This window comes from Camelus dromedarius, chromosome 32 (assembly GCF_036321535.1).
Source record: "Camelus dromedarius isolate mCamDro1 chromosome 32, mCamDro1.pat, whole genome shotgun sequence".
In the NCBI taxonomy this organism is placed as follows: Eukaryota; Metazoa; Chordata; class Mammalia; order Artiodactyla; family Camelidae; genus Camelus; species Camelus dromedarius.
This window is the reverse complement of record NC_087467.1, coordinates 14645387-14672218: the sequence shown is the minus strand read 5'-3', so window position 1 is coordinate 14672218 and position 26832 is coordinate 14645387. Positions and strand designations below refer to the sequence as shown.

The following is a 26832-nucleotide window of genomic DNA, read 5'->3' as shown; positions in this document are numbered from 1 at the left end:
GGCCAGAGAGGCTTCTCTCTGCTTCCGACTCTGTGTGTGGGCTGGGAGCACATCCACACTTCGGGCTCTTTTCACGTCTGCCCTGGCTCTTCTTTCCGCCAGCTCTCCCACACCTCTTCTGTGCGTGCACACGGGCTCTGTGGGCCAGGGATGCATGAGTGCCCTGGGCACACTCCCCCTCTGCTGCTCATGCACACAGACTAAGGTCAATCTGGCATTTATGGAGAGCAAGCAAGCCCCCCGATGGCTGTCTCACCTCCCAGAACTACCTGTTAAGTCCCCAGCTAGACCACTGGTCCACTGCTTGCCCCAAAGTGGCCTGGAAACTCAAGCTAGAGGAGCTACTGGCTCTTTTGTTCATTTACCACTGAGACGGCCACTTCACCTGACAACACTCCAGAGTCAGCCCCTTCTGGAAGCAGCAGCAAGTCTCTTGGTTTCTGCAGCCTGTCCCACTCTGGTTGAAATATCATACTTACACAGATGGGGACGAGGGGATGAGAGCAACCCTAGGCAAGACCACCACAAACTCATGCTGTTCCTACTAAAAGTTTGTTAGTTTTTCATGAACAAATGCTTCTCAGTTTGTTGTGTGTTTTTGGTCAGTTAGAGAGCTGAAAGGGGTATCTTTGACAGTCTTTTTCCAGCTCTTTTGTTGCTTTTGGGGAGGATTTATCAACCTCCTCATTCTCTCAGGTCATAAGGCAGTTTCTCAGTCACTCCTTACCTTCCGCTGGAATTAGAATGATTAATGCTACTCAGCAGTAGACCATGCAGGTAAAAACATCACTGTGAAATTTATTTTCAAATAAAAATGTTTGTTCTTCTTTTCTGGCGGCGGGGGGAATCAACCAACAGACAAAGATGGCCAAAGGCACAAGTTTAAATGATTATTGCATTAGATTAAATTAATTAAGAAATTTCACTTTGAAAAGGTACCAACAAAAAAAAAAAAAAAAAAAAAAAAAAAGAAGAAGAAGAAGAAAAGGAAAGAAATTTCACTCAATGGAAGCAGCACCTAGAACCCTGTACCTTGACCCCTTCACACACATCAGAGAATTGAAATGCTCCACTAGAAAGAAGCCAGTCCCAGAGCATTTCAGTTAAGGTCACTCATCCCACAGCTGCCTTTCTGCTCCTTCTTACTTTCCCATCTCTCTACCTGATGCTTCCGCCATGGTCAATGGGATACACACTGGGCATTTTTATAATAGTGCCTTTTGTGAAGGGCCCATCAAAGTCCCCCAGTGTGGCCATGTGTCTGTTTTCCTTTCTGTATTGCCTCTGACAGGTGGAGAGCTTCCGGGCAAGTCCCTGGAGCACTGGACTCTCACAGCCCGCAGGAAGGAGGCTAAGAATTGCCCCATGCACCCAGGAATCCGGTGTCTTCAAACTGGAGGATGCTTAGAGGGCTGGAGTTTTTTTTTTTTTAATTTTTTTTATTAATAGACTTTATTTTTTAGAGCAGTTTCAGGTTCCCAGCAGAACTGAGCAGAAAATACAGCAAGTTTACACATAGACCTCCCCACCCACACATATAGACCCCCCTACCCTCAACATCCCTCATCGGTGTGGCATATTTGGTACAATCAGTGAACCAACAGACACATTATTATCAACCAAAGTCCACAGTTCACATTAGGGTTCACTCTTGATGTTGTACATTCTATGGGTTTTGACAAATGGATAATGACATGTAGCCACCACTACAGTATCATACAGAATAATTTCATTGGACGGCTCTTTGTTTGTTTGTTTGTTTTTGGCAAAAACTCTCATTTTCAGATGGGGAAATTAAAGCTCAAGGAAGTTAAGAGGCTTCCTCAGTTCACCTTCCAGGAATGGGATAAAGATTCTGTCCTCTGACAAAACAGGCAGAAGCCCTCAGACATCGTCACCTGAGCCCGTGGCAGATCAGGCTCAGGGCCAGTGACCAGAGATGATTCCACTGGTCACAGAGATGACACTACGCAGGTCTGAGAACACTGGTCACAGAGGCTCCTGAGACGGATTTTTCCCCACCTCTCCCCTGTCTCTTACCTTAGCAAAGAAAATCCAGGCTGCACACTGCCCTGGGGCCATAAGGCTTTTTAGCTTCACTGTGCTCAGCATGAGAAAAAATCCTAAAAACCCACTGGAAGGAGAAAATATACTTTTGTTAGTGAGACTGGTCTTCCTGCAGCCTGTAGCTACTTTGTTACATTTTATATTTACCTTTACAAGAATTAGTCAGTTTTTAGTTCTTATACCACCAATATCTCATCTCTGTTTTCTAGTGATCTCTGGGTTAAAAAGGCCAAAAATTTTAAAAACCCATTAAGCTCTAGTTTGCTAAGGAGCTATGATGACGTCATTTCACTGGAGCGGGGACGTGGATACAGAAGTTTGGGAGGACTCCGGCTAAATCATGACAGAAAAAAAAATCTGGAGGACAGTATCTCCTGTCCCCTCCCCTGTTACTTCTGGAGCTTGGTACTGGCTAAGGCAGACCTTCACCTTTTTTCCCAAGCAGGACAACTGTTAGGAAAAGACTTCTAGGAGGCAGTTTAGTAGGGAAAAAAGATGATTTCCTTGTCATCCAAATCACCCTCCACCCTGTTGTTACATAATTAGGAGGTCCCTGTAAGACGAAGCGTCTGTCCTGGAAGCTACCTGCAGTAACTGCATTCCTGTTCATTGCCTGTTCTTGAAGGCCGTATCGCTCAGTTTCAGTTCTTTTATTCCGAACTAGATGCACTTTCAGGAACCACTGTCGTGCCCCAGCTTAGGAAAAACTGTGGACCGGAAGGGAAAATCTTGGGAATTTTATATCAGGAGGAGGGGTAAATGTAAAATGACTTAATCTGCACAGTAACACGGCTCATCGCATGCATACATGTTGACTGTGTAAACCGGCTGTACTTTGTGCTTGATTGTTAACACGGAAGAACAGCTGGAACATTTCTATAAGGAACAGAAAACATTTGTTTGGGGGATGATCAAACAAAAGGTGTCTTTTCTTTTGCTTACAGCTTCATCAGAGTCCCTCCTGACTTGGCTTCCACGTAAGTCAACACTGTTTAACAAGATACTTCTCTCCTATTTGTGGACTAAGGCCTTTCACCTTGGAATCCGACTTTAATAAAACAATTAGATTGTTCAGTTTCAAAAAAAGAAAAAAAAAGAAAGAAAGACATCCAAAGGAAAACTCACCATATGAAGTCAGAGGGTCTGGATTGGCCCTTGGGTTCCAGGTAAGAACCCAAACGGAGGGAGGGTGGGCTGCATATTTAATAGAAGTCCCCCAAACCAAGGCCACCTACACAGAAGCTATGCTTTGGGGATGATGCCTGAAAGTGCGGCCACCTCCCACGGGAGCCTGAGGCTGGGCAGCGTCTCGGAGGCTATTCAGAGGTCTGGACCAGCAAGGCGCTGGCACCGCACTGGATAGGGAAGCAGTGTGCTGTGCTGGAAGCATTTCAGAAAGCATCACGGTGTGGTCAGGGCCAAGGCAAATCGTGCTTCAGACAGAACGGCCACTCTTCCTGGCATTTGGAGGCAGGGCAATTGGGGAAGAGGGTGTGGGAGAGAGATTCCATGACTTCCAGCAAAAATGTAAAAGTGGGGTTTCAGCGGGACTTCTATTAGAGATTGAAATTGAAGAAACAAGAGATACGACTGCAGCTGCACCTCAAGCAGGTCATATGAGCTGTACCTCCTCCAGGGGGTCAAGGGCCACACTGCCATCTGACCTCTGTTATAGGTGCTAGGGTGTGGCGCCCATGCAGAGCATGAGCCCCGAGAAGGAGGGGCCCAATCCTGGGCTTCTCTGTATTTTCCTGACAGAGCTGAACAAGGTGCCTTGGTCACAGCAGGTGCTACATAATTGTCTGACAGGTGTATTTGGAAGCAGATTGAATTGAACACAGCTAAAACCACATTTCACAGAAATGTGCGCCTTCACTTCGTTAGATTAGATTAGGTCACAGCCACATTCTTGGGACAGGACCAGAGACAGGGATTAGGTTTCTTTTGTGTATATTTCAGCCTCTTTGGCCTAATGACCTGCAAAGTTTGCTCAGATTGGTATCTCTGGTCATGCGAGTCTGGGCAGCAGTGGATTAAGACGTTGAGCCACTCCCACAAGGAGCCCCTGTGGGGAGACAGCAGGCTGGAAATCAAGTGACCTGGGATTCCATTCCTGGCTGTGCTCACTGACCCTCATAACCTTGACCAAATCCTCATATCCCGCCTTTTTTCTTGCCTCGGGTTCGGTTCGGTGTTCTTAAAGCAGGAATAAGCATCGTGCTCTTCATCCTATCTTATGGAAATCAGAGCTTTTCAAAACAGAAGTTTCACTTTATTAAGGAAACCAAGGCATAGGCACAATTGGAATCCAGGTTTCCTGGCTCTTCCAAAGTTCTCCATGGCCCTTCGGACCTCATCATGGAAATGTGCTCCAGACCAGAGAGATGGAGGGAGAAGGTCCGGGTGCCCGCAGCTGCGGGGCTGGGAGTGGAGAGTGGGGCAGCCAGCGCTCCTCCTGTACTGTCCACACCCACCCTCCCCGCAGCCCCCATTTCACAGGTGCCTGTCAATCTCCTGTACCTCCTTCTCCTCTCCTCTCCACGTCCAGCCAGGGGAGGGCAGAGTTCCACGCTGACCTTTCCCCTCAGCACCAACTCTGCTCGGACTCAGCTACTCCTGGCTTGTGACCAACACGCTTCTGAAAGCATCCGTGACTCTCCTCATCACTTGACTTGCACATCGGTGAATCATCCCTAAATGACTCATGGGTCCCTCCCTCATCCCGCTCCTTCTGCTTCCAGCTCTCCTACCCCTCGTGGTGGAGGCAGATCCTAAAAGCACTGGGAGGACCCCAAAGTGAACGAGCCTGGGGCTCCCTGTTCACAGGGTCTCCAGGCCACAGCTACCACAGCCCCTCAGGCCCCCATGGCCCCTTCTGAGCCCCCCCCAGGACCTCTGAAGGTGACAGCTCTTAGTCTGAAATAAGGTTATGGGGGAGTCACGAGATGACATGGGGAAACTGACTCGTTCTTAAAAGAGGGTCAGCTTTGTACTGAAGCCAGAAGGTCGAATGTTCGAATGTACTAGAGAATTAAATCAATTCACATAAAGATTTCTAAATCTTTTAAATGAAAAAAAAACTTATTTTTCATGTTGGGTTATGAGAAAGTTGCAGGTTAAAAGGGGTAGAAATGGAGGCAGAATGTCACCCCACAACACAATCACCAATGGGCTGTGAACTGGGTTGCTCTGCTCCAAATAACCAGACGTGGTGGCCCTCCCTCCGCACCCTGGTCACACACATGCCTAATAGCCAGGCCCAAAGGGAAGCAAGTCCACAGGCACCAGGGCGACACTGACACTCACGCCCCACGATCCTAGTCAACCAGCAGGTGACGAGGCCTGACCAAGTTGATAGGAACTGAGAAGATGAATTCTGCCAGAGTTTTCCTGAAACATTTCTGGGGATGATAAATAAATCATTCTGAGGCTCAAATGCAGAAGCAAACTCGATAATAATGATTTTTTGTTTGTTTGTCCTAACACATACCCTTCAAAAGTAGCACCTAGGTGCATATCAGCTTTTTGACTCTGTGGAGAATCACTGCTTCCCAAGGTAAGACCTATGTGTGTGGGAACAGGTGGTCTGGCTTTACGTAGCAATTGCTCCTGGTCTGTTGACATTTGATTTACGGATAATAACAATGCCCATCATTTACTGGGCTGGGCAAGATGCTTAGGGCTTTGTGTATCTTATTTAATACAAACAGTCCTCCTGTATTGGTATTCTCTCTCCATTTTACAGATAAGAAAACTAAACTAAGGCTCGGGAGACCTAGAATAACTTGCCCAAAGACCACACAAATTAGCAAAAACACAAGGCTGGAATTCAACCCAAGTCTGGCCATTCGACCATATCAGAACCCAAGCTTTGAGACTGTCCACAGAAGCCTTTCCTTTCTCAGCACAATAAAGTCAAGTGAAGTGGGGGTCATAGCAGGAAAGAGGGAATGGGGGTGGAATTTCTATATATCTAAATGTGTTCATCTAGATAAAAAACAAGGTCCTACTGTATAGCACAGGGAACTATATTCAATAGCTTATAATAACCTATAATGGAAAAATATATACATATAAATCTGAATCACTATGCTGTACACTAGAAATTAACACAACATTGTAAATCAACTATACTTCAATTTAAAAAAAATAAAATATGAACTTTCACTTCTTAAAAAAACAGTATTTATCTAATTAGTCCACATCCCTGATACTTCCCAAGGCCAAGTATTAACATAATCACCTGTTGTCCAGACTTCTAGTCATTCTGTCTCTGAGTCTAAGGGTTCAGTCAAAGTGTTTTGGAGATTGCCCTTTAGGAACAAGAGAGAGGCTAAGGTAGAAGCTGAGAGAGTGTGATTCTGGACCCAAATCTTTCCTTGAACTGAGTCAGTTCAATCACTTTTATACACTGAAGTTCTGTTTAAGAATTGCTCATGGAGAAAAACAAAACAAAAACAAAAACGAGGGACTCCTATCTTTTCTGCACGTCTGAAAACCACTGCCCTGGCTGAGGAGCTTCTCAGGACAGGGGTCCTTGCAGGTCTCAGGCCGGCTCCGAGCACCTGAGGATGTCCGTAACAACCCACTGACGGCCGAGGAGGGGGCTCCCACACCCGCCCCGGCCACTGCTCTCTTCTGCCGCTCATTCAGATGAGGAGCAGTGACCCGGGACTTCACGAAGACGCAGCCGGTAGTAAAGAAACACACAAATCCGCGGTGCGAGGGGGTTTTATGAATTAAGATTACCTGGCGCAGCAGCTGCCATGGAATCTGTAGAAATACAGGAACGGAAAGTCCAGGACGCCAAGGAGATCACCTGAGGGGCACAGCAAGGGTGAAACGCGGGCACGCACAGCACGCACGCCCTCTGCCCCCTGCCCCCGGCTGCCCCGGAAACACAAGGCGAGGGTGTTAATTACATCAGCCCCCTGAGCACTGAGCTGCCAGGCGGCGAATTCACTCTGGCATTCTCAGGTTTCCCTGTCATTGACATTGTAGTATAATAATTAATAATAACAACAACAACAACAACAATAATAAATAATGACACCACCACCCATTTAGTGAGAACCTGCCCTGTGCAGGGCCCTATGCTAAAGATTTTCAGTACATCATCTCTCCCATTTTTGTAACAACTCTGTGAAGTTTTGTTATCCCCATTTTAACTGGAGCTCAGAGGAGTTCAGAGATTTGTCTAAGATTGCACAACTCCTTAACTGTGGAGCCAGAATGTGCGCCCCGGTCACTCCAAACCCTGAGCTCTTTCCTCTTCACCAGGCAGCCATCCCTGCCCAAGGCAGAGCGTAGGACAAAAAGAATCTTTAAGGTTATTCTTTCTTTTCTGCCTTATGTCTAAAAAAAGATCGTGAATGCATGACTCTGACATCTTTTTTCATTTTTGTGCTTAATTACCGCACAAACAGAGCAGGGGCCAATGGCTCCTACATACTCATTTTAGTTTAAGGTCCAAAGGGTACATTTATTTCTGGTGAAGTAAGTTCATTCTTTTAGTTCCACTTGGTGCAAGAGGAAATAATCACACATATTGGCAGCTTCCCTCTCTGGAATTTGAACTTGGTCACAAACAAGAAGTCAGGAGATTAAAAAAGCAGAAAGCCTTCCAAAAATGTCCAGAGAAAAGGAATTAAGCATTTCCACAGCAATCGCCTAATCCTTCCAAATCTGGAATTTCTGAGACTGGAGGAGCCAGGCCTTCCAGACTGCCGGGACTCTGTCTCTCTATTCTGGATGGTCTGGAGCAAGAGGCTGATTTTTCTGAGTATTCACAGCACATCAGGTGCAGTGGAATATCCTCCCTCACTCCATTTATTAATCAAGAGTTTCACCACGTGCTGCTACACTTCCTCAGACATAAATGATCTCAAATGATTCAACCATCAATTGGGAAGGAAAGGTCTGAATTCCATTTCTCTGGAGGGCGGTTTTTTTTTTTCCTATCCTAGCTATTGTTATTTTGTTTGGTTTGATCTGTGCATATATATGTGTGTTTAACATTTTAAAAGGAGAGGATCTCCTAGGATCTGGTTTTTACACAGCCCAACAAAAGGGGAAGAGAAAATTCTGTTCTCTTTCTGCTAGAACTCCACTGAACACCTCTGTCGTCTACTCAGGACCTGTACTTGGGGAGGGACTCTGTAACCAACATCAGGCTCAGATGTCCAGGGCACAAAGAGCTCCGCTTATTCGGAAGTCCCTTTCCCCAAGGAAGCAATGGCCACAGTAACCCTGAGCAGCCTGGTCCTAGCGGGCGGCCAGAGACCCCTGTTAGGCAGGTGAAGGGATGTCCGTGGAGGATCTGCTCTGTGTCTTTGGCGGCTGTTGGTTCTTGGCCCTTCCCCGGCCTCCCTCTCAGTGTGACAGTGGCTGCAGCAGAATCACTGTGATAAGGAGGACTGGGCAGAGAGGGGACACATTAAACGCAGGATCTTGAGACTCCTTCGGTGTGGCCCCCTCTCAGCACCCAGGTTTTCAACAGAAATGCTCTGGGGACGTGAAGTGGACTCCTAGTGCGGGGCCAACCTTGACAGCCCGGCCCAGGCTGCGGAGGGGTCTCAAGGGTAAGAGTGGCCAGAGGTAGACTAGGATGGAGGAAGATAAACTAACAAACAAACAAACAAAAAACCATCCTAGGGAAATTACCAGTTACATAACACCCTGCACCCAACTCCCAAAAATTGATCCTATAAGTTATTGAGAGCAAAAGAGAGAAGAGCTTGCACTCATCCTTGAGCCATTTCTAAAACCTCCACACATTTCTCACTTAGTTGATTCCATGACTGTCTCTCCTCCCAGAACCACTGATTCCTTGAGAGCAAGGACTCTGTCATACTCACCATTTGTATCCAGGGTGTTAGGACCATCCCTGATGAATAACAAGCACCACTGAACCAAGAACATCTGAAACACCTAAACGCCTCTTACTTTCCCTGGAGAGAATGTTCCAAACACGTTCCAGCTGGCCATGCTGGTTCTCAATCTCTAACTGACCTCCAGTGCTTCCCCTCTGATGCCTTCAGCCTGCCTCACCATTTACTAAAGCAGCACTCTTCAACAGAGAGGGTGACCCCAACCTCCAAACAGCAAAAACAGCCCTGAAGACATTGCAGTATGCAGCTGGCTGGTCCCAACCACGTGAGAACCAGACACAGGGGCCTAAGAAAGCCTGTAAGGATGCTCAAAAGACAACACTCCTGCACCATCTAGTACAGAACACACACTTAAAGCACAAATCAAGTGGTTCAAGCATTGCACACAAGTTTTGTGGCATCAACACACAGCTCATGCACTGAAGTCTGAGTTAAGCCTTCATTCTTGGGCTCCACAGTTAAAATTCTGCTGACTCTCCAAGGGAGGGAGTGAGTCCCATTTCTCTGAAGATAATGAAGCATGAAATTGCCACGGTGAAAAGTGTGGCACAATCTTACCACATTCAAGAACAATTGATATTTGAACATCAAGAAAATTTCCTCTCACCGCATTTTAGTCCTCAGAACCAGCAGGGAAATGAAAGGGCAGTTCTGAGAAGCAGTTAGTACTGCTTGCTTTATCTCACACACAAGCAACAGACACCCCAGGTAATAAGGTCATTTCTGGTCAGATGGCTGCAAGTCTTCCTGCCCTTTCGGTTCCTTGAAATTCTCTCGCTTGAAAATGCCACAGCAGAGGGCCCCCCACCCCCGACAAATATGAAAGGCCAACTGTCAAGCAGAGGAAGAATTTATTTTCTCTACTATTACTTAAAACAGTCCGAGGGGAAGCAAGGTTCCAAGATTCTTGGAGCCTCTGCATGAACCGTGATTTTGAAAGATTAGGAGAGAGATTCCCACCCACCAAGAGGCAAACCCAGCGCTCAAAAAGGGGACAGTCTCATGGTCTGCCCCTAGGACGTGGAGAACTGTCTACCTGGTCCCTACCAGCACGTCCCAGTGCACCCTGAAGTTAGCGACCCCAAGCCACACCATCTGCATCTCAAGCAAGTTTACCTTTCTGGTCACTCAGGAGTGAGCGAGAAGCTCAGCTCAGTCAGAAGCACTCCTGAGAGACCATGTCCCACCTAGGAGAACGGCCAAAGCAAGACAGACACCACCAAACGCTGGTGAAGACACGGAGCAACCAGAACACTCACACGTCGCTGGGAGGGAGGGTAAAATGGTCCAGATGCTTTAGAAAACTGGCACTGTCTTTAAAACTTAAAACATATATCTACTCGCAGACCCAGAAATTCTACTCCTAGGTATTTATCCAAGAGACATGAAAACATAAGTCCACAAAAAGTCTTGTATGAGAATGCGGATGGCAGCTTTATTCGTAACAGTCCAGAGCCTGAAATGACCCAGGTGAGCAGCAACAGGGAAAGGGATGAATGAGAAGTGGTAAGTTCATACAACGGCACAGTAGCGAGCAACAAAGTGGAAAAAACCAGTGAGACACACGACAATCTGAAAACACTAGGCTGAAAGAGTCAGATAAAAAATATGTGTTTCCATTTATGCGAGGCTCTATTACAGGCAGAACTTACATTTGGTAACAGAAATCAGTTCGGTAGGGGCTTCTGGTGGTTGGTGAAAAGGGAGCGACTGAGAAGGAGTGTGAGGAAATTTCCTATATCTTGATAGAGGTGTGAGTTACGTGGGTGTCTACATGCGTCAACATTGATCAAGCTGTACATTTAAGATACACATTTCATATGTGTACCTCATATCTCAATTTTAAAATGTTTTGCAAGTACTACCAAATAATTAAGATACAAATAAAAAAAAAAGGGGGGTGGTGAGAAGAAAGCAAAAAGAATAAAGCCCTGCTTTAAAATCTCAGAAGTTATTGAGTCTTCAAAAAAAGACTGCACCCATGGGTCCTGACTCTTACTGGATCTTAACGGGTACAGACACTCTCCCTGACTCACACCCACACCTTGCAGTGCACATTCCAGATAGAAAATGTAATAAGCAAGCAGGAAAGAATGAAGTGTTGTTCCATCTTTAAAATGGGCTGGACTGCCCATGGGCCAATGAGAAAGCTAACAAATTGGCAGGAATTAGAGCCGCCCAATCAGAGTAGTCCTTGAATACTTCTGGAGGAGGGAGATTTTCCTCAGCTGTTTTATATACTTAAATGTTGTAATCGATCACATGCTCCCGTGGGAAAACACCACCACGACTCATGGAAGAGTTCAGGGCCACTGGCCAGGCTTTATGCAGCTGCTCACAGCTGCACAAGGTTGTGCATAACATAACGTCAGTATAAAGAACGGCACTGTTGATACAGATCACAACTGTATGTGCCGGCCATGTGGGTTTCCGAAAGTTAAAGCTGATCAAAACCTGAACAGTGCATTCCTGTGTATTTCACAAGCAGCTTCCCTACGCTTGTCAAGACTGTTCTGCTCCTTGACAGTCCTCATCCGCACAGACACTTGAGGACCACCCCACATCCACCAAGGTGTCAAGTCAATGGCGCTCCACTCGCAGGTGGAAGGAGAAACAGACACACCTTGACACACAATTTGTAAAACTTCTAAGAAAGCAACAAGCATGATCATGGTGACCACACACAAAGCACCTATAATAAAAAAGTACTTTTATGTCACTTAATACACATAAAAGTAGGTGTGGTTTTACAGCGCTTCCCCAGGACGTTCATGGGTTAGATCCTGAACTTGGTGCTGGTAGAAGTGGACATCTCTGGATTCTTCTGGAAGGCTGCCACCAGTTCATACATAACCTCACTCCCCAGGGCCTTTGCAAAGTCCTGCTACGATGGCTACTGAGGCCCACAGGGCTCCTGGCGCCTCAGCTCTGGGGCCAGCCCTTCACTGGGGATCCTCAGTGAAACTCCAGCCTCCCTCTGCTACTTATCTGCTCGGCATCATCTTGGTCACATCACTTAACTCCTCTGGGCTTCAGTTTCCTCATTTGTAAAGTGTGCTGGCACCTGGGAAAATCACCAAGCTTCCTTCCAGCTCGGATAATCATGAGTGTAACAAATGGACAAGCATAGCCTCCTAACTAAAGGCAGAGTAATGTCTTCAAGTGAGTGTTATTTGCCCAAGTTCGCTAGAAATCACTCGGGGAGAAAACGAACGTATAAACCAAGGAGAACCAGTGGGGACATGACTTTCCAAAGGTCTTTGACTGAAACATATTTCAAAGGCAGCGGATGCTTAGTAGGCGCTGAAATATCTGCTGGGTGGCAACCCTCCGGCCGCACGAAGGAATGGCGAGAGGCAGGCCTGGAAGGCAGACACCCAGCGGCATGGGTAAGCAGAAGGTGTTCAGGGACAACATCAGGGTTTCATACATTTTTTTTTTTTTTTTTTTTACAAAGGACAGGGTTTCAATAAACGATGGTGGAGAAGGCACTCACTCCAAAGCAGGTTGCGAGAGCGGGCAGAAAGTAGCAGACGGTGCCTCAGTGTGGCTAAGTATAGAACATTCATGGAGAAAAAAAAAATTCAAACATGCTGATGAGACACCGCTGTGGATTTGTCATGAACACTCTAGAAACATGACCCAAGCCTCTATCGCTAGTTCCCTGAGGACACCAGTTCAAATAGTCTGAAGCAGCTAAAAACACAAACAGGAAGGAGTTGCTGTTTGGGGCACAGTAGGGACCTAGAAGGGGCTTTAGAAATGATCCAGTCCACGCTTATTGTTTTACAGGAGAGAGACTGAGACCCTGAGGGTTTGGGTAGTGCCTCGTGCATAGCCAAGGTCAATAAACGTTACTCTAAAGAGCCTGACCAATAAAATGTGTATTTTCAGCCACACCACATACGGGTACTATTGCTTTATCTCTAATAAGCATCAACTTATTCAAGTTGATGCATCAACTTTGAAACATTTCAGAATAAAAAAAAAAAAAGACACAATGGAAGAGAGTTTTGTGGGCAATTCCTGAATCTGAAAAATGACTCTAGAGGAACTGAGGCAGCAAGGGAGTGAAGGGAAGTTTTAAAACTTGACTTCTTTCGTCTGGAATTATGAAAACTGGATGGTAACATACGATTAAAATATATAAAAGGAGATCAGTGAAGAATTGGGGGAATTATTTGAACTCCTTCACCAAATCTTTAGCACTAGGACTGCGGAGCAATTCTGGATGCTGGAAGGAGGAATTTTTGAAGAGGACAAAGCAGGCACTAGTTTATTTGGCAGATAACAAACTGTCTGTACACCTTAGGTCACACCAGATGAAAACACTGACAACACAATTCAAGGATAAAGTCATGGGCAATAAATCCAGACTGGGATATTAAGAGCAGTTTTGAGTATGTGGGCCATTCCTAACCTCTGGGTTGGACATGCTGGAAGGCAGCCACGTTCTCTTACAAAATGTCCCCCAGAGATATAAGTGGGCTCAGAGCACTGGGTTGAAAGGGCATCGTGAGACAAACAAAGAAAATGATGTTTACCTGTGGGGTGAGATGCACAGGCCAGGAGCACCACACTGGAAAAGAAATAGCAGACTTGTGAGGAAAACCTCCCTGGCCCATTTCTACCCATTCTACCTGGAAATGGCGAGATTTGCCTAAAAGCAAATTGTCTGCGCTAAATGGTCTCATCCTGCCTAAATTCAACTCGTCAGGGAATCACTAAAAATGCCTCCGGTTTTGGCAAGAGGGCTGGGTCTCCCCTGAGATGGGCTGAGAGTCATCCGCGTCACTAATGATCAGACTCACCTAATTACAGACTATTTGTAGGCTAAACAAAGCCGACTCTATAAATTACAAACAGGCTGCAACCTAAAAGCTAGCTGCCGAGCGTGACCTAAATCTATTCCTGAGCTAAGTCACAAAATTAAATACACAAAAGGATAAATTTCCAAGAAGCTAGCCCACAAAATGATCCATGCCATCCACCTTGTGTCTGAAAACCACCTGGACCAATCTGCAGCTGACGCCAGAAAGGATGATGCAGACCATCTCAGCGCTTGGCGGTCTCCCATCCTCCTCTCTGGAAGCCTGTCCCATCTCCCAGTGCCTGTCTGCAGTGCCTTCCTATGGCCCTAAGCCCACCTTCATATCCTCTTCCATTGGAACTCATGTCACACAGGTTGCTGATTCAGTTGGAGATTAGGAATAAAACTTTCTATTCAAATATAAGAAGGAATTTTTCTTTTTAAAGTGTTGGATGGCCTACTCTGGTTCTTAACCCTGGATGCACATCCGAATAGCCCAATATCCTGGCTAGACTCTCTAAGGGTCTGGTCCAGGCATTCATTGTTTTCCTTTGCTATGGCTCTCAGTAGCTATAAAGTGCACTAGGACTGAGGACCCCACTGTCACAGTTTCCAGTTGGTGGCATTATAGGCAGGGTAGAAGTTTTGAGCTGGGAAACCATGTTAGCTCGTCTGCCCAGCCCCACCATGCTCTTGGGTTATCTCCACGCCATTTGTGTTATTCTGACGGCTCCCAGAGGAGAAGCATCACAGAAAAGAGACAGGAGGAGGGAGGGGAGGGATAAATTAGGAGTTTGGGGTTAACAGATACACACTACTATATATAAAATACATAAATAACAAGGATCTGCTGTAGAGCACAGGGAACTACATTCAATTTCTTGAAATAAGCTATAATGGAAAAGAACCTAAAAATACATACACGTATAACTGAACTGTTTTAGTGTACACCTGAAACTAACATTGTAAATCAACTACACTTCAAAAAAAAAATTAAAAAAAAAATAAATAAAACTCGTTACAAATCAAGCCTCAAACTTCATCCTACCTTAACAAATACACCTTCAAAACAACCTGAAAGTCCAGGTGAAAATTTAGAATTCTTGGAATCCTTGGAGCTTCAGGTCAGAAGGGCTCCCAGTGGGCCCCCGGTGCATCCTCTTCTCTTCCCACACCAAGCTCCATCCCGCATCCCCAGGACTTCCCACGTGTGGGTGTGGACACCTCCACCTGCAAGCCCACCTTCCTTCCACGTCCCTCCCACCCCAGCCTTTCTTCGGACACCCACTGGGTCTAGGAGTGAGTTAAGGAAACAGACCCAGGGAGGCCTTGGAATTCCCGTGGGTAGGGGATTCCAGGGCCCAGTCGAGAAGGAAGGGCTCTTAGCCTTACACACTCCACATCCCCTGGGGAGAGGCATGGCCCTCTGAAGTGTGGGGCTGGTTGGAATTGCTTCTTGCCTGGCCCAAGGGCAGGACTGCTACTTAGCTTCCTCAGTTCTGATCCTCTCACCAATTACTGAGCTTACTTTCCTGGCAGGAACACTGGCTCATATCTCCCCAATCAAAACATTATTGGAAAGTAAAAATCCACTAGGTCTAGAAGGACAGAAGTTCTTCTTTGAAAATTTAAATTATAGTTTACCTGAATAGGTAGTTCAAGTACTGCTGGTCAATGTCACTAAGGAGTGAGGAAAAAAAAGATAAGGCATGTGAAATAACAGAAGTATTTTACATACACGAAAGTCATTTGCTTCTATTGATACATTATAGCTATGTACAAGTTACTACATTTATAAATTATCAATAAATAGTATGAAGAGTCTTTCATATTCAAAACCATTTCCAGGCTCGTTTTTAAAAACAGTTTCCTCAGTTAATACTATCACATGCATTTTCACTTGTGGCCAATTATTTCCTATGTGTACTCCTGCCACTTTAAAAGGAGTGTCAGCTCTCTCAGGCCACTGGACTGGCTTCTAGGGCTACAATATTTGACAAACAAAAATACAGGACACCAAAATAAACCTGAATTTCATGGAAAAAATAATGTTTTAGTATAAGTATATTCCAAACATTGCACGGGACATACTTAACAAAAAAAAATTATTCCCTGCTTACCTGACATTCAAATGTAACGGGGTATCCTATATTCTATCTAATAACTCTACTGGCCCCTTGCTGCAAAAACACTTTATTTCAAAGATAAAACAGTGCCCTAGGGACCCGCCACACACCCTCAGAGTGTATAACCTTCTCCAGGAGTCAGTCCCCTCAGACCTTTCCTCTGTGGAAAGACCTTTCCTCTGAAACCCAGGCGCCAGCTGCCCAGTGGAAGGCTCTGACCTGGCAGCCCCAGCTCCACCGAGGCCCAAACTCTCATCTTTCTCACTTATACTCGCCAACTGACTGCCCTCCACAGAGGCCTCATTTCACCCCAGAACAAAGCTAGTGATGGGGGAGGCTGCTGGCTCTAAAGTTAGGAAGAAGCTGGAGAAACAAGCAAAAAGACTTGTGCCTCTGAGCTGGAGGAAGTGAACTGGGGCCCAAGGTAGCTGGGCACATAATTTTGGTCAAAAAGTCATCTAAACAGCTGCTCCTGAAGGAAGAGACAGAATTCCAGGCTCTTCGCACATCGCTGACGGCTGGTGGACCACCAGGCCTGGACCCACCCAACAGCACAGGAAAGGGCTTCGGGCCAAGCCTGCTGTCCTCACTGCCACCTGGACTCGTGGAGTCTCTGGACGATGGAGGCAGCTCACAACACCGAGGGTCTCACCCCTTTCCTTTAACCAAATGACGGCTCACCAACCTTTAAAAGTTTACCTTAACGCGTTGGGTTTCTGGGATTTCTGGAGTATCTTATAAGCTCCTGGAAAGGAAGTAACACAGGTCAGTGGCACAGGGCATTGTGCGGAGGGAACTCCACAGAAGCACAAAGTCCGCCTGGAGAAGGGTCCCTCTTCCCCATGAGGGCCACCCACAGCCAACAGGGGGCGACCAACAGCACCCTAGATGCGCATTCGACAGTCCCCGCGATGATGCAGTTCAGCACAGGGTGCTGGGCCAGGAAGGCCCACAGTCAACAGAAGGATGCAATGAACAGGAAGCCTGGGTTTCCTCTGATGGTGCAGGTGAGAAACAGAAACAGCGCTGGATTTCTGAACAGAGTGCCACAAAGTCAGGGCGTTGTTCTTCCCACTAAGACTATAGATAAGAAACACTGAACATAGGGTTTGAAATAAAGTAGATGGTCCTTTTATTTCACCAACTAAAGCAAAAAACTTCTTTTTGATATATTGCTGAGAGTGTTTTTGACACAAACTTCTGGATCTTGATCTCTTCCCCCCATTTTTAGAGAAGATCAACCAGCACTCCACATATGGATTTGAGCAAGCAGAGCCTGGGCCGTGGTGAGTTAATTAATGTTTGTCAGGAGAAAGGGGGGACTGCGGGAACGGGAAACAAGACAGGAAAACTCCAAAGTAGGAAAATCGAGCCAGAAAAATGCCCATTTAATTTTAACCTTGACACCTTGGATTTAATCTCCCTATTATCCGGGACCACTAAAAAGTGGATATATGATACGATCTAACTAATAAACCTCAACGTTTAAGTGAGAATTCTTTAAAAACTTACCTACACAGAATAAGTGAATGACAGCCCAGAAATATCCATCTGGATCAAACTGTAACACAAGATTAAAAAAAACACACACACACAAAGGCTGTAAGTACAAACAGGGTCCAGCGTGGCGATCAGAAACCCTAAGTGTCAGTGCGCAGTGCCAAGCATGGTGCCAAACGGGACCCTGGGGCCGTGGGCCAGTCCCTCCTTATTTCTCACCCAGCTGCCTCTGACATCTTCCTAAAAGGGCTCCCTGCCCCAGTGCTCTTCCCCATCCCCCACCCTCCCCACATCGCATCTCTAAAAGGCAGACATGACAGTGTCACTTATTGCTTAAAACCGTCCAATGGTCCCCCAGTGACTTCAGTATGAAATCCAGACTCAGGGCACCCAAGAATCCCTATAATGAGCCCCTGTCCACCCAACCAGTCCCATCCACTCCCTCTTCCTACCTTTTTTATTTTTCCCACTTATCTTATCTGACACACTCTATTTCACTTATGATCCATCTCTCTCTCCACCCACAACTAGATGATCAATGCCAAGAGGGCAAGAATTAGCCCAGGGGTGCACACACAGTAGGTGCTCAATAAAGCTGAATCACAGAACACTGAGGATGCCTCCAGGGCTCTGTCCACACCTTCTTCTACTCCTGGCTCTCTCCTTCTCACCTTTCAAGATTTAGGTCCAATGAGGCAAGCCTGGCTCCAGCATCAGAAAGATCTGGGTTAAATTCTAAAATCCCCATTTCCCGGTTAGCTGTGACCTCCTAGGCCTCACTGTTCTTCAGCTATGAAATGCAGATAACAGTAGCCACTGCCCTTGTGCAATTGTGAGATGAAATACAATAAGGCACGTGAAGCCCTGGCACAGAGCCTGGCACACAGCCAGCCCCAGTAATCGTCGGCTATTCCTGCTCCGAGCCTCCAAGTCTTCCCTGGTGCCTCACACCCCACCGTACAGAGCCCTGGCCTCCCTGTGTTATAATTATCTGTTTCTCGCCTGCCCCCGCCCCTTTGCTCTGCCTAGACTCCGACTTCTGCCTGGACCACGCAATTCCTCTTTGTGCCCCTAGAGCCTGGCTTGGTGCCTGACACTTGATGGGGACTTAATAAATGCTGGGAAGAAAAGAAAGAAAAAAAGCCCCTACAATGAGATGATGAGTGGCAGTGGCTGGAGGCGGGGGTCCTCAGTGCCTGGTAAAGAAACACTCAGGACAGCAAAGTGAAAATCGCTGTGCCGATGAGGCCCTCGGGATGAGAAGGAAAAGGTGATTCCACCTCAGTGAGCGAGGCTGGGGCAATTTGGGCTTGCAGGTTCTCCAAGCACGTACGGAGGGCAGACTGCTCCCATCATGGCGCCCAGAAGCCTGAGCTCTGCTGGCCACGCTGCTGCAGCCTTGGGAAAAGGCACAGACCTGAGGAGAGGTGTTGGCCTGGCCCAGAGGTCTCCCAGGGCCTGAAAGTTGGTTTTTAAATGCCTCTGCATAGGCGGGGTTATCCAGCTTCTCAAAGGAGGGGCTCGAAAATTCTGCTCACCCCCGCAGGCTTCAGAGACACTTGAAAAGCAAAGTGAGTCTACCTGAGCTTACCTGGGAGTCATTGAAGGGCAGGCACCCTGCGGCGGCCAGGAGGAAGAGGGCACTGTGGAGAGAAGATAAAACAGGCGGCTTCACTTCCAATGTCAAGAGCGTCCAGAGCGCGAGAAAGTTGACATACACGGACTGGAGCTCAGATGAGACAAAGAGCCCGTGAGACCAAGCCCCGTTCATCCTCTGAGAACCTTATTACCCACGTAGTTTTCAACTATGTGCTCTGCTTCTCTCTCGGGGACAGTCCTTCTCTGGGGCTCAGCTAGCCTTCTTCCCAGAGAAGGGCATTTGCAAGACGTGTGCAAAACCACAGCTGGCTCACTTGAGAAAAATAGTATATACAAAAGGAGATTTTTTTTTCTTTAACTATAGACCCCCAAAAATACACTCATGGAAAATTGGACAATCAGACTACAATTATGCCTCTTGTCAATAAGAAACACCATGGGAAGCACATTACAATCTAATCGCCGTATCCAAATGATCAAACTTAACATCTCCTATAGTGGGAGGGACAGATCCACACCATGTGCCTCCCGATATGACGCAATGATGATGCACACGGTGTTCCTCCAAATGTGCACAACCCGGGGCTGAACCACAGGAAACACAGAGACAATCCCCAATTCAGGGAGAGTCCGTAAAACAAGGGGCGCACACTACTCAAATGTGCGAAGGCAATAAAAGGCCGAGGAAGTGTTCCAGATTAAAGGATACGAAAGAGACGGGACACCTTTGGGGGAAGAGATTGCTATAAAAGACAGCACTGGGATAATCGGCCAAATCTGAACATGGACGCAAGGTTACATAACAGTGCCGTATCGGATGTTAATTTTCTAAATTTAATCGCACTGTGGTTACACAAGAGATTGTTATATTTAGGAGATATACTTTGAAGTATCAAGGGGTAGGGTCATAATTTCTGCAACTGATTCTCAAATGGTTCAGAAAAAAATAAGCACAATGATAATTACATATTATAACGTTACATATTCTATGTGATATATATGTATACGTATGGAGAAAGAAAGCAAATGCAAAAAATGTTAACTAATGGGTGAATCTAGATAAAAGGTATATTGGAGTTCACTGTAATATTCTTGCAACTTCAGTATAGGTTTAAATTTTTTTCCCAACTAAAAAGTTTCATTGGAAAAAAAAATCTCTTCTATATAATGAAGCATTTACAGATGAAACACTGTGACGCCTGGGATTTGCTGAAACGAGGCACTGAGTGGACCCTTAGGTTGAAAACTGTTGAAGGTGGGTGATGAGTGTACAGAGCTTCACCAGACTATTCTGTCTACTTTTATACATGTTTAGAAATGCCCATAATAAGTTTTTTTTTAATTCTTGCACACAAAGTACATTGCCAATCACAGATATTTTCACATTTTCCTCATTAAGAAAGTCAATTTAGAGGTTTTTTTGGTTTAGAAATCAGTGGGTTTTATATAGTATATGGGTTTCATATACCAAAATATCCTGGCCTCTATCTTTTCCCAATCATTCTCTCCTCCCAAAGGAAGGCACCAGAAAACACAAAACCCAAACTGTCACATGCTCTTTCCCCCTCTTTCCATTTTATGATGCAACAACATATACAGGGTTGGGCCCCTTCACTACTGACCGTTCCATCAGGGGGCAAACAGCAAAGGACCAGGGACATGAACAGAGGCAGTGAATACAGCATTTCCACTGTTACGGAACTTTATCATATGACACCTCACACCAAGATATATTCTATATACGTATCAATTTGATACGTATTTACATATACATGCGCAATACACAACCACCTGATAGTCACAGCCTGGCAACAGTGATGCTTATCAGTTCTGCCCACAACCCCTGACAGTCCTCACTGTTGTCATCACACGTACTTAGGTACCCGAGAGACTAGCAGGGGGACCCATATGGAGGAGTCCTTGAGGCTGGGGCCTCACGGCCTTGGGAAGGGCAGGGCGACACGGGACATCCTGAGGCACAGGAAGGTCTCCACTCCAGCCCACCCTACTCCTTTGGCCTTGCCAACTTTCAAGGCACACACACAAACAGCCTCCAGGAGACTCCTTGGCACCAGACTGTCGAGGCACAGGCCAGGGGGGAGGGGGAAAAGGGGTGAGAGGCTGTCAGGAAGGGTTTCTGGGGACTGCACAGGAACAGGCAGGTTGTAGGTGGGAGGAGAGGACCCTCATGGCTTTGGCGTCTGCTTTGTAGGATGCAGGATGCTTCCCCATCCACAGGCAATGAGCGTTCTTTGGATCCCCCCAAAAAGACAACCCCTTGGGGCTGAGGAGAGACAAGAGGACAGCCAGGTGTGAGACAGCGCCTGGTTTCCCACCAAACTTGGCCTTGAGCAACACCTGAGTACATTAGGCACGCATGGGTTTTTTGACTGATTTACTCAGATGAATATATTTACAGCTATTTACAAAGAAATGGGACATCCTCATGCATTGTGTGTTCACACCTGAAATATTTACCATATGACGCTTCCTTTATCAGGAAGAAGGCTACATCAATGAATGGGTTTTAATGTCTTTCTTTAACGCCAGCTAATCTTTTAAACAAGAGGAAGAGTCCTGATGGTGGGTTTTGGGGGTTTTTTTTTCCCCTTCAAATAACAGCCTACTATAAAGGCAAAAAAGGAGATTGGATGAAAGCCCAGAAATATCTGAAACAAAAAGTCCGAAATCCTTGGATCAAAACATCTCTGTTGGTTTTCTAACTACAGGACTGAGCATCACAGCTACTGCGGTGCTGTGACAGGAAGCTGTCAGGGAGCAAGGCAACCAGGCCAGCGTTAGCACAACAGGGGCACAGGGACCTGCCCAAGGGTCCGGCCCAGTTCATGTTTCAGCCGGGGAAACTGAGGCACGGAGGGGCGTGAAACCTGCCCATGGTCACTGTGCTGTGGCCCAAAACCACGACTCAGATACCTGGACTCACAGTGTTTTTCCCACCATGGGAAATCTGAAAAACCCAATAAACTGCAAATATTATTTTTAAAACATAAAGTCATTTTCATGTTTTCCATTTTCATTCTCCATCAGTATTGCACAACTCAGTGAAGTTTTGGACATCAATGACTGAAATCTAGCACGGGTTGTTTTCCCCTGAAGAATAAAATATTTCAGGGAAAAAAAGAGTAAATTTTAGAATAAGACATAAAATAAGGATATATGAGTGTTTGTAATAAATTCCTCTGTAAACTCTCAAGTACAAATCATCAACAGACAGTTTATCATCGAAGTTTAAAGTCAGGTTAAATCTGTTTTAGAGGTTTGTGGAGTTTTGTTTTTGTTGTTTTTCTTTAACTTACCTACAGATCTTTGCAGGAGATGTCTTCTGTATGAAAATAGAGACATACAATTAGTCTTTAAAAACTCTTTTTTGTTCCCCTTAAAAGAAAATATTTAGATCAAGAGGCACATAAATTATGAGCAAGTTTATTGGGGGCTTAAAGCTTACAGCACTTCAGTATTTATTGAGGTCTTTTTCTGCTTGGATCAAATGAAGGATGACTCAGAGGTCCAGGGTTGAGTCACTTCGGCCAAGCACTCTGGATGTGCAGTTTTACCACTCTCACCATTAGAACTATGTTTATGAAAAAGGCAAAATGACTCTGGGCCCAAGCCTTCCAGCATCTTACACACCATGAAAAGGAGGGAGACAGAGAAATCGACATACCCTGCATAGGAAGAGAAATTAAGCTCTTGTTCAACTTCTAGTCCAGCCTGTCTCTTTAAATTTTCCTTTCATTAACCCAGCTCTGACTCTGAGCAGTGCTATAAATTCTCTGGTATGATGTGTAAATTAGGAAACGGAAAAAAGGAGAAGGGACATTGGACTCCACCCCTAGAGGGAAGGGAAAAAGGGCAGATTGGGAAAATCAAAACGTGGCATGTAAAGCGACCTGAAATGAAGAAATTCTACTGCACACTCCAACTTTATTACCTCCTTTTTATTAGTCAGTTTAAGGGATTCAGTCCTTGACACTTGGGAAGAAATCTCGAGCAGGAAGAAGCACAGATTTTTCTAGATCTGATAGGGGAAATGGTCAGGAAAGATAACAGATAAATTCTGCACATTTCAGAAGGATTATTTTACTAGTTGAGGACAAACTATGATTTTTTTTAACTCCAGTTCAGATAAAGTGTGAAGTATGAACATACTGTTTAAAAATGAAGCACTCAAAAAGTATAAACTTCCAGTTATAAAATAAGCAAGTCCTGGGGTCATAACGTACAAGCATGGTGACTATTGTTAATAAAACTGAGTTGTATATTTGAAAGTTGCTAAGAGAGTAGATCTTAAAAGTTATCACAAGGGGGAAAAAATGTAACTATGTGTGGTGATGGATGTTAACTAGGCTTATTGTGGTGATCATTTCACAATGTATATAAACAATGAATCATTGTGTTGTACACCTGAGACTAATATAACGTTACATGTCAATTATATCCCAATTTTTTTTTAAGTGAAACACTGGCAAGAGGAACATGTAGTTTGCTATGAAGGCTACCCTAAGTTTTCATGTGTGACTAAATAATCCAATTTGCTTTGTAATAAAAGGCATGATGTGCGTGTACAAAGCAGTGGCTCTCGACTTCAGATCCTTTTTATCTTTTATATGTCATCTCTCATCTTTGTGGAACCTGTCTCAGCAGAGTCCAGAGGCAAAGCCAACATTGACTCCACTGCCCCCTGGTGGGGACACACGTCCCTTCAGTACAGAAAGGATGATACCCAGAGGTGACCTGACTCACACCTGGATCATTGCTCCCATCCTGGGAAAATGAATTTCTGAAAGATTCTGAGCTAAATATAGCCAACATCTCCAGGATGCGGAGAAAAAGTAGAAACGGAGAGGATGGAAAAGGGTGCTCCAACTCTTCCACGAGTAACATGTTCACCAGCAGCTGCTTGGGGGCTTCAGTTACTGGGCAGGAAGTCAACTTAGTGCCTGAAGGAGTTCACGCATTCCACAGAGGAGAGAATCCTTTTTATTTTAACCTCCTCTGACTAACGGAGCCCAGAACCTGAGATATGGAGGGTGAAAACAAGCAATAAATTCATTACTGAACTCCCCTGCAACCAGGGCTCCAGAAACAAGCCAGGAATTCGTGTCAGGGATTCATCTCAGACCCCTCGGTCCTCAAATCACTCCTTGATAAGTCGCAACGACATCTCAGCTCCTAATGGGTCAGTATAACTCCTCCAAAGTCATCCTGCCAAAAGTCACGGTGAGTAGCTCCCGTCACTCTGGCTCAGCTGACTCACTCCAAGGGCTGCTCACTCTGTCTAAGCACGCTACACGTATGGCCTCATTTTGCTACGGGTTAGCGAAGTCTTGGGTTACAAGCTACAGATGAGGACGCTGAGGCACAGAGAAATTAGGTCAGCTGCCCAAGGGCACAGGGGCTGGCCCAGCGAGCTAGCTCCAGAGCTTGACCTTTCCCAACACTACTCTGCACAGCCTGCCTGCCAGTCCAGCAGGGACACCCACCGGCCCCTGCCACAAGCCTTCATCTGCGGCTTCCTCTCTGCCTGAATGCCCTTTCTCCCTGACCACCCAGAAAATTCCTGCCCGTTAGTGTGACTGGGTTCAAATCTAGCCCTTGGCCCTTCCAAGCAGACTTACCAGTGGTCACCTCCCCCCTGCCATTTTGATGTGAATCCATCTGCAATAGGCAGATGTAAGAAAAAAGGAACTGCCAAAAGAGGTACCAAATAAAAACCACCACTAATATCATTAGTAACCATAGCTAATGAGGACAAAGCACCTACTGTGAGTCAGCAAGTGTTGGGAGTGCTTGTTAGCACCTGCACTGCATGGTGTCTTCCCAGCTACTCCTTGAGTGGGTGACGTCGCCCTCCCCTTTCACACATGGAGCACAGAAGGTGAGGGGATCTGTTCCAGCTGGTGTAAGGCAGAGCTGGGGCTGGGAAGAACAGATCTCCCGGGGTTGGGCTGAAGCTCGCAGCACCCTGTGGGAAGCTCGCCGTAGATTTCCTCATGGTGCTGGGATGCGGTGAGGGGAATGCCCCCCAACCCCAGGCCCACAGTCAACTCCACCTCAGACCCCCAGGCCCTGGCTCAGCACTGGCCTGGAGCTGAGCTCTGTTCAGATGAACAAGGAGCCCCATGTATGTCTGGAGAACTGAAGGGATGTCAAAACCATGATCCTTGAAATTAGTGACCACTGTCAGGCAGTCTTGACTGGAAACAGATGGCAGGAAAAGGTAGACGCTAATCTGGGCCATAAATAAAAAGCACGTCTTTGAAATTTCAAGCCAGGGAAGTGAAACTTGCCTTTTGCATTGTCATTTACCTCTTTCCGAAAACATTTCTGGTGCCCACAGGTGATAACTTCAGCTACATTATGCAAAGTCAGAAATACAGGAATGGCCTGAAAGAAAACAAAAGAATAAGCATGAGAATATTTTCTTTGATCTCATAATTACATAATTCTTGATTTCTGCTTAAAAATAAAGATCTGTGGGAACTTTTGGCATTCACATACACACTCCTCTCCAGCAAAACCTCTTCCGCGTGGATTAGTGGTCTTGCTTGTAGCATTTTGCAGAAGCTCCCTCCTACAAGTATTCTCATCAATATACATTTATTAAGCACCTGCTGTGTGTTGGGCACCATGCCAGGTGCAGAGGACACATCCCGCAATGACCTCTCCACCCTTCTCTTCCCTACTTTTCCCTTCCACACTATGTTCTACACAGGCTGCTCCCTCCCTCTGCCAGGCCCTTGTGTGTTCCTCTGCCTCCTTGTCTCTTTTTGTTGGGCTCACTCTAGTTCATCATTCTGCTCTCATTTCGATATTGGGCTTCACTTCCTCTGAGAAGGTATTCTGTCCCAACACTGGGTAGACTGAAAAAAAGCCCTCCAAAACACAGCTGCGTCCTAATCCCTGGAACCCATGAATGTTACTTTATATGGTAAAAAGGGGTCTTTTCAAATGTGATTAAGTTGAGAATCTGGAGGTGGGGGGTTTACCCTGGATTTCCCAGGCAGGCCCTAAATGCAAACACTTGTATCCTCCCAAGAGAGAGGCAGAGACCTGACATACACAGAGGAGACCCCAGGGGCAGAGGCTGGAGCGATGCAGTCACAAGCCAAGGAACCCGACAGCCACCAGAAGCTGAAAGAGGCACGGAGCTGATTCTCTCCAAGAGCCTCCGGAGGGAGCACAGCCCTGCTGACACTCCTTGAGTTCAGCTGGTGATACTCGTTTCAGACCTCTGGCCTCCAGAACTGGGAGAGAATAAATTTCTGTTGTTTTAAGCCACCCAGGTACACGGTAACTTGTCACCGCAGCTACAGGAAACTGGAATACAAGGAATGACAAGATGGTGGCCTGAACTTGGCAGTGGCAGTGAAGATGGAGAAAAGTGGCCACAGCAAGGGCATATTTAGGAGACTGAATGGAGGTAAATGTTTGGATAACTGGGATCAACTCTGTACCAAAAAAAAAAAAAAAAAAAGGGTGAGTGGAAAAAGGCATAAAAAAATGTCACACTCCAGTGGGTTATCAGGATACACAGAACCCACTGCATGTTGACTAGCGCTGGGCTGTTGGGGCAGGACAGCAGTCGCTCCTAATTTGATAGAGAATCTTAACAAGGTGAGGGGGAAGGATTATGGGGCAGGGATTTTGCTGTTGTCTCTGTTGTTGATGATGGCGATGTTTCCTGGAAAGCAGAAATGGATGGAGAATACGCATGGGTCTTGGCATCATCCTGAGCTTCAGCCTCCAGCTCCACCATCTGCTAGTGGAGCAGGGCACTTATCCAGACAGTTTGCTCCTCTGCAGGATGAGGATAACA

At 46.1% G+C, this 26832-nt stretch overlaps 1 protein-coding gene across 4 annotated transcripts in view; it reads right to left on the bottom strand.

The window, feature by feature from the left end:
- The window catches only part of TMEM241 (transmembrane protein 241), a 99408-nt gene that overhangs the window by 48837 nt on the left and 23739 nt on the right, over nt 1–26832 (bottom strand). For all 4 annotated transcript variants that reach the window (XR_010378671.1, XR_010378670.1, XM_031439075.2 and 1 more), the window contains exons 5-13: nt 25323–25400; nt 22310–22335; nt 18985–19036; nt 17406–17454; nt 16593–16638; nt 15412–15447; nt 13502–13536; nt 6817–6886; nt 2041–2134 (exon numbers count right to left, since the gene is read on the bottom strand). Coding sequence is in view for 2 of the 4 variants with exons in the window: in XM_031439075.2 (XP_031294935.2) it covers nt 2041–2134; nt 6817–6886; nt 13502–13536; nt 15412–15447; nt 16593–16638; nt 17406–17454; nt 18985–19036; nt 22310–22335; nt 25323–25400 (486 nt within the window). In the remaining 2 variants the exon portion in view is untranslated. The remainder of the gene's footprint in view (nt 1–2040; nt 2135–6816; nt 6887–13501; nt 13537–15411; nt 15448–16592; nt 16639–17405; nt 17455–18984; nt 19037–22309; nt 22336–25322; nt 25401–26832) is intronic.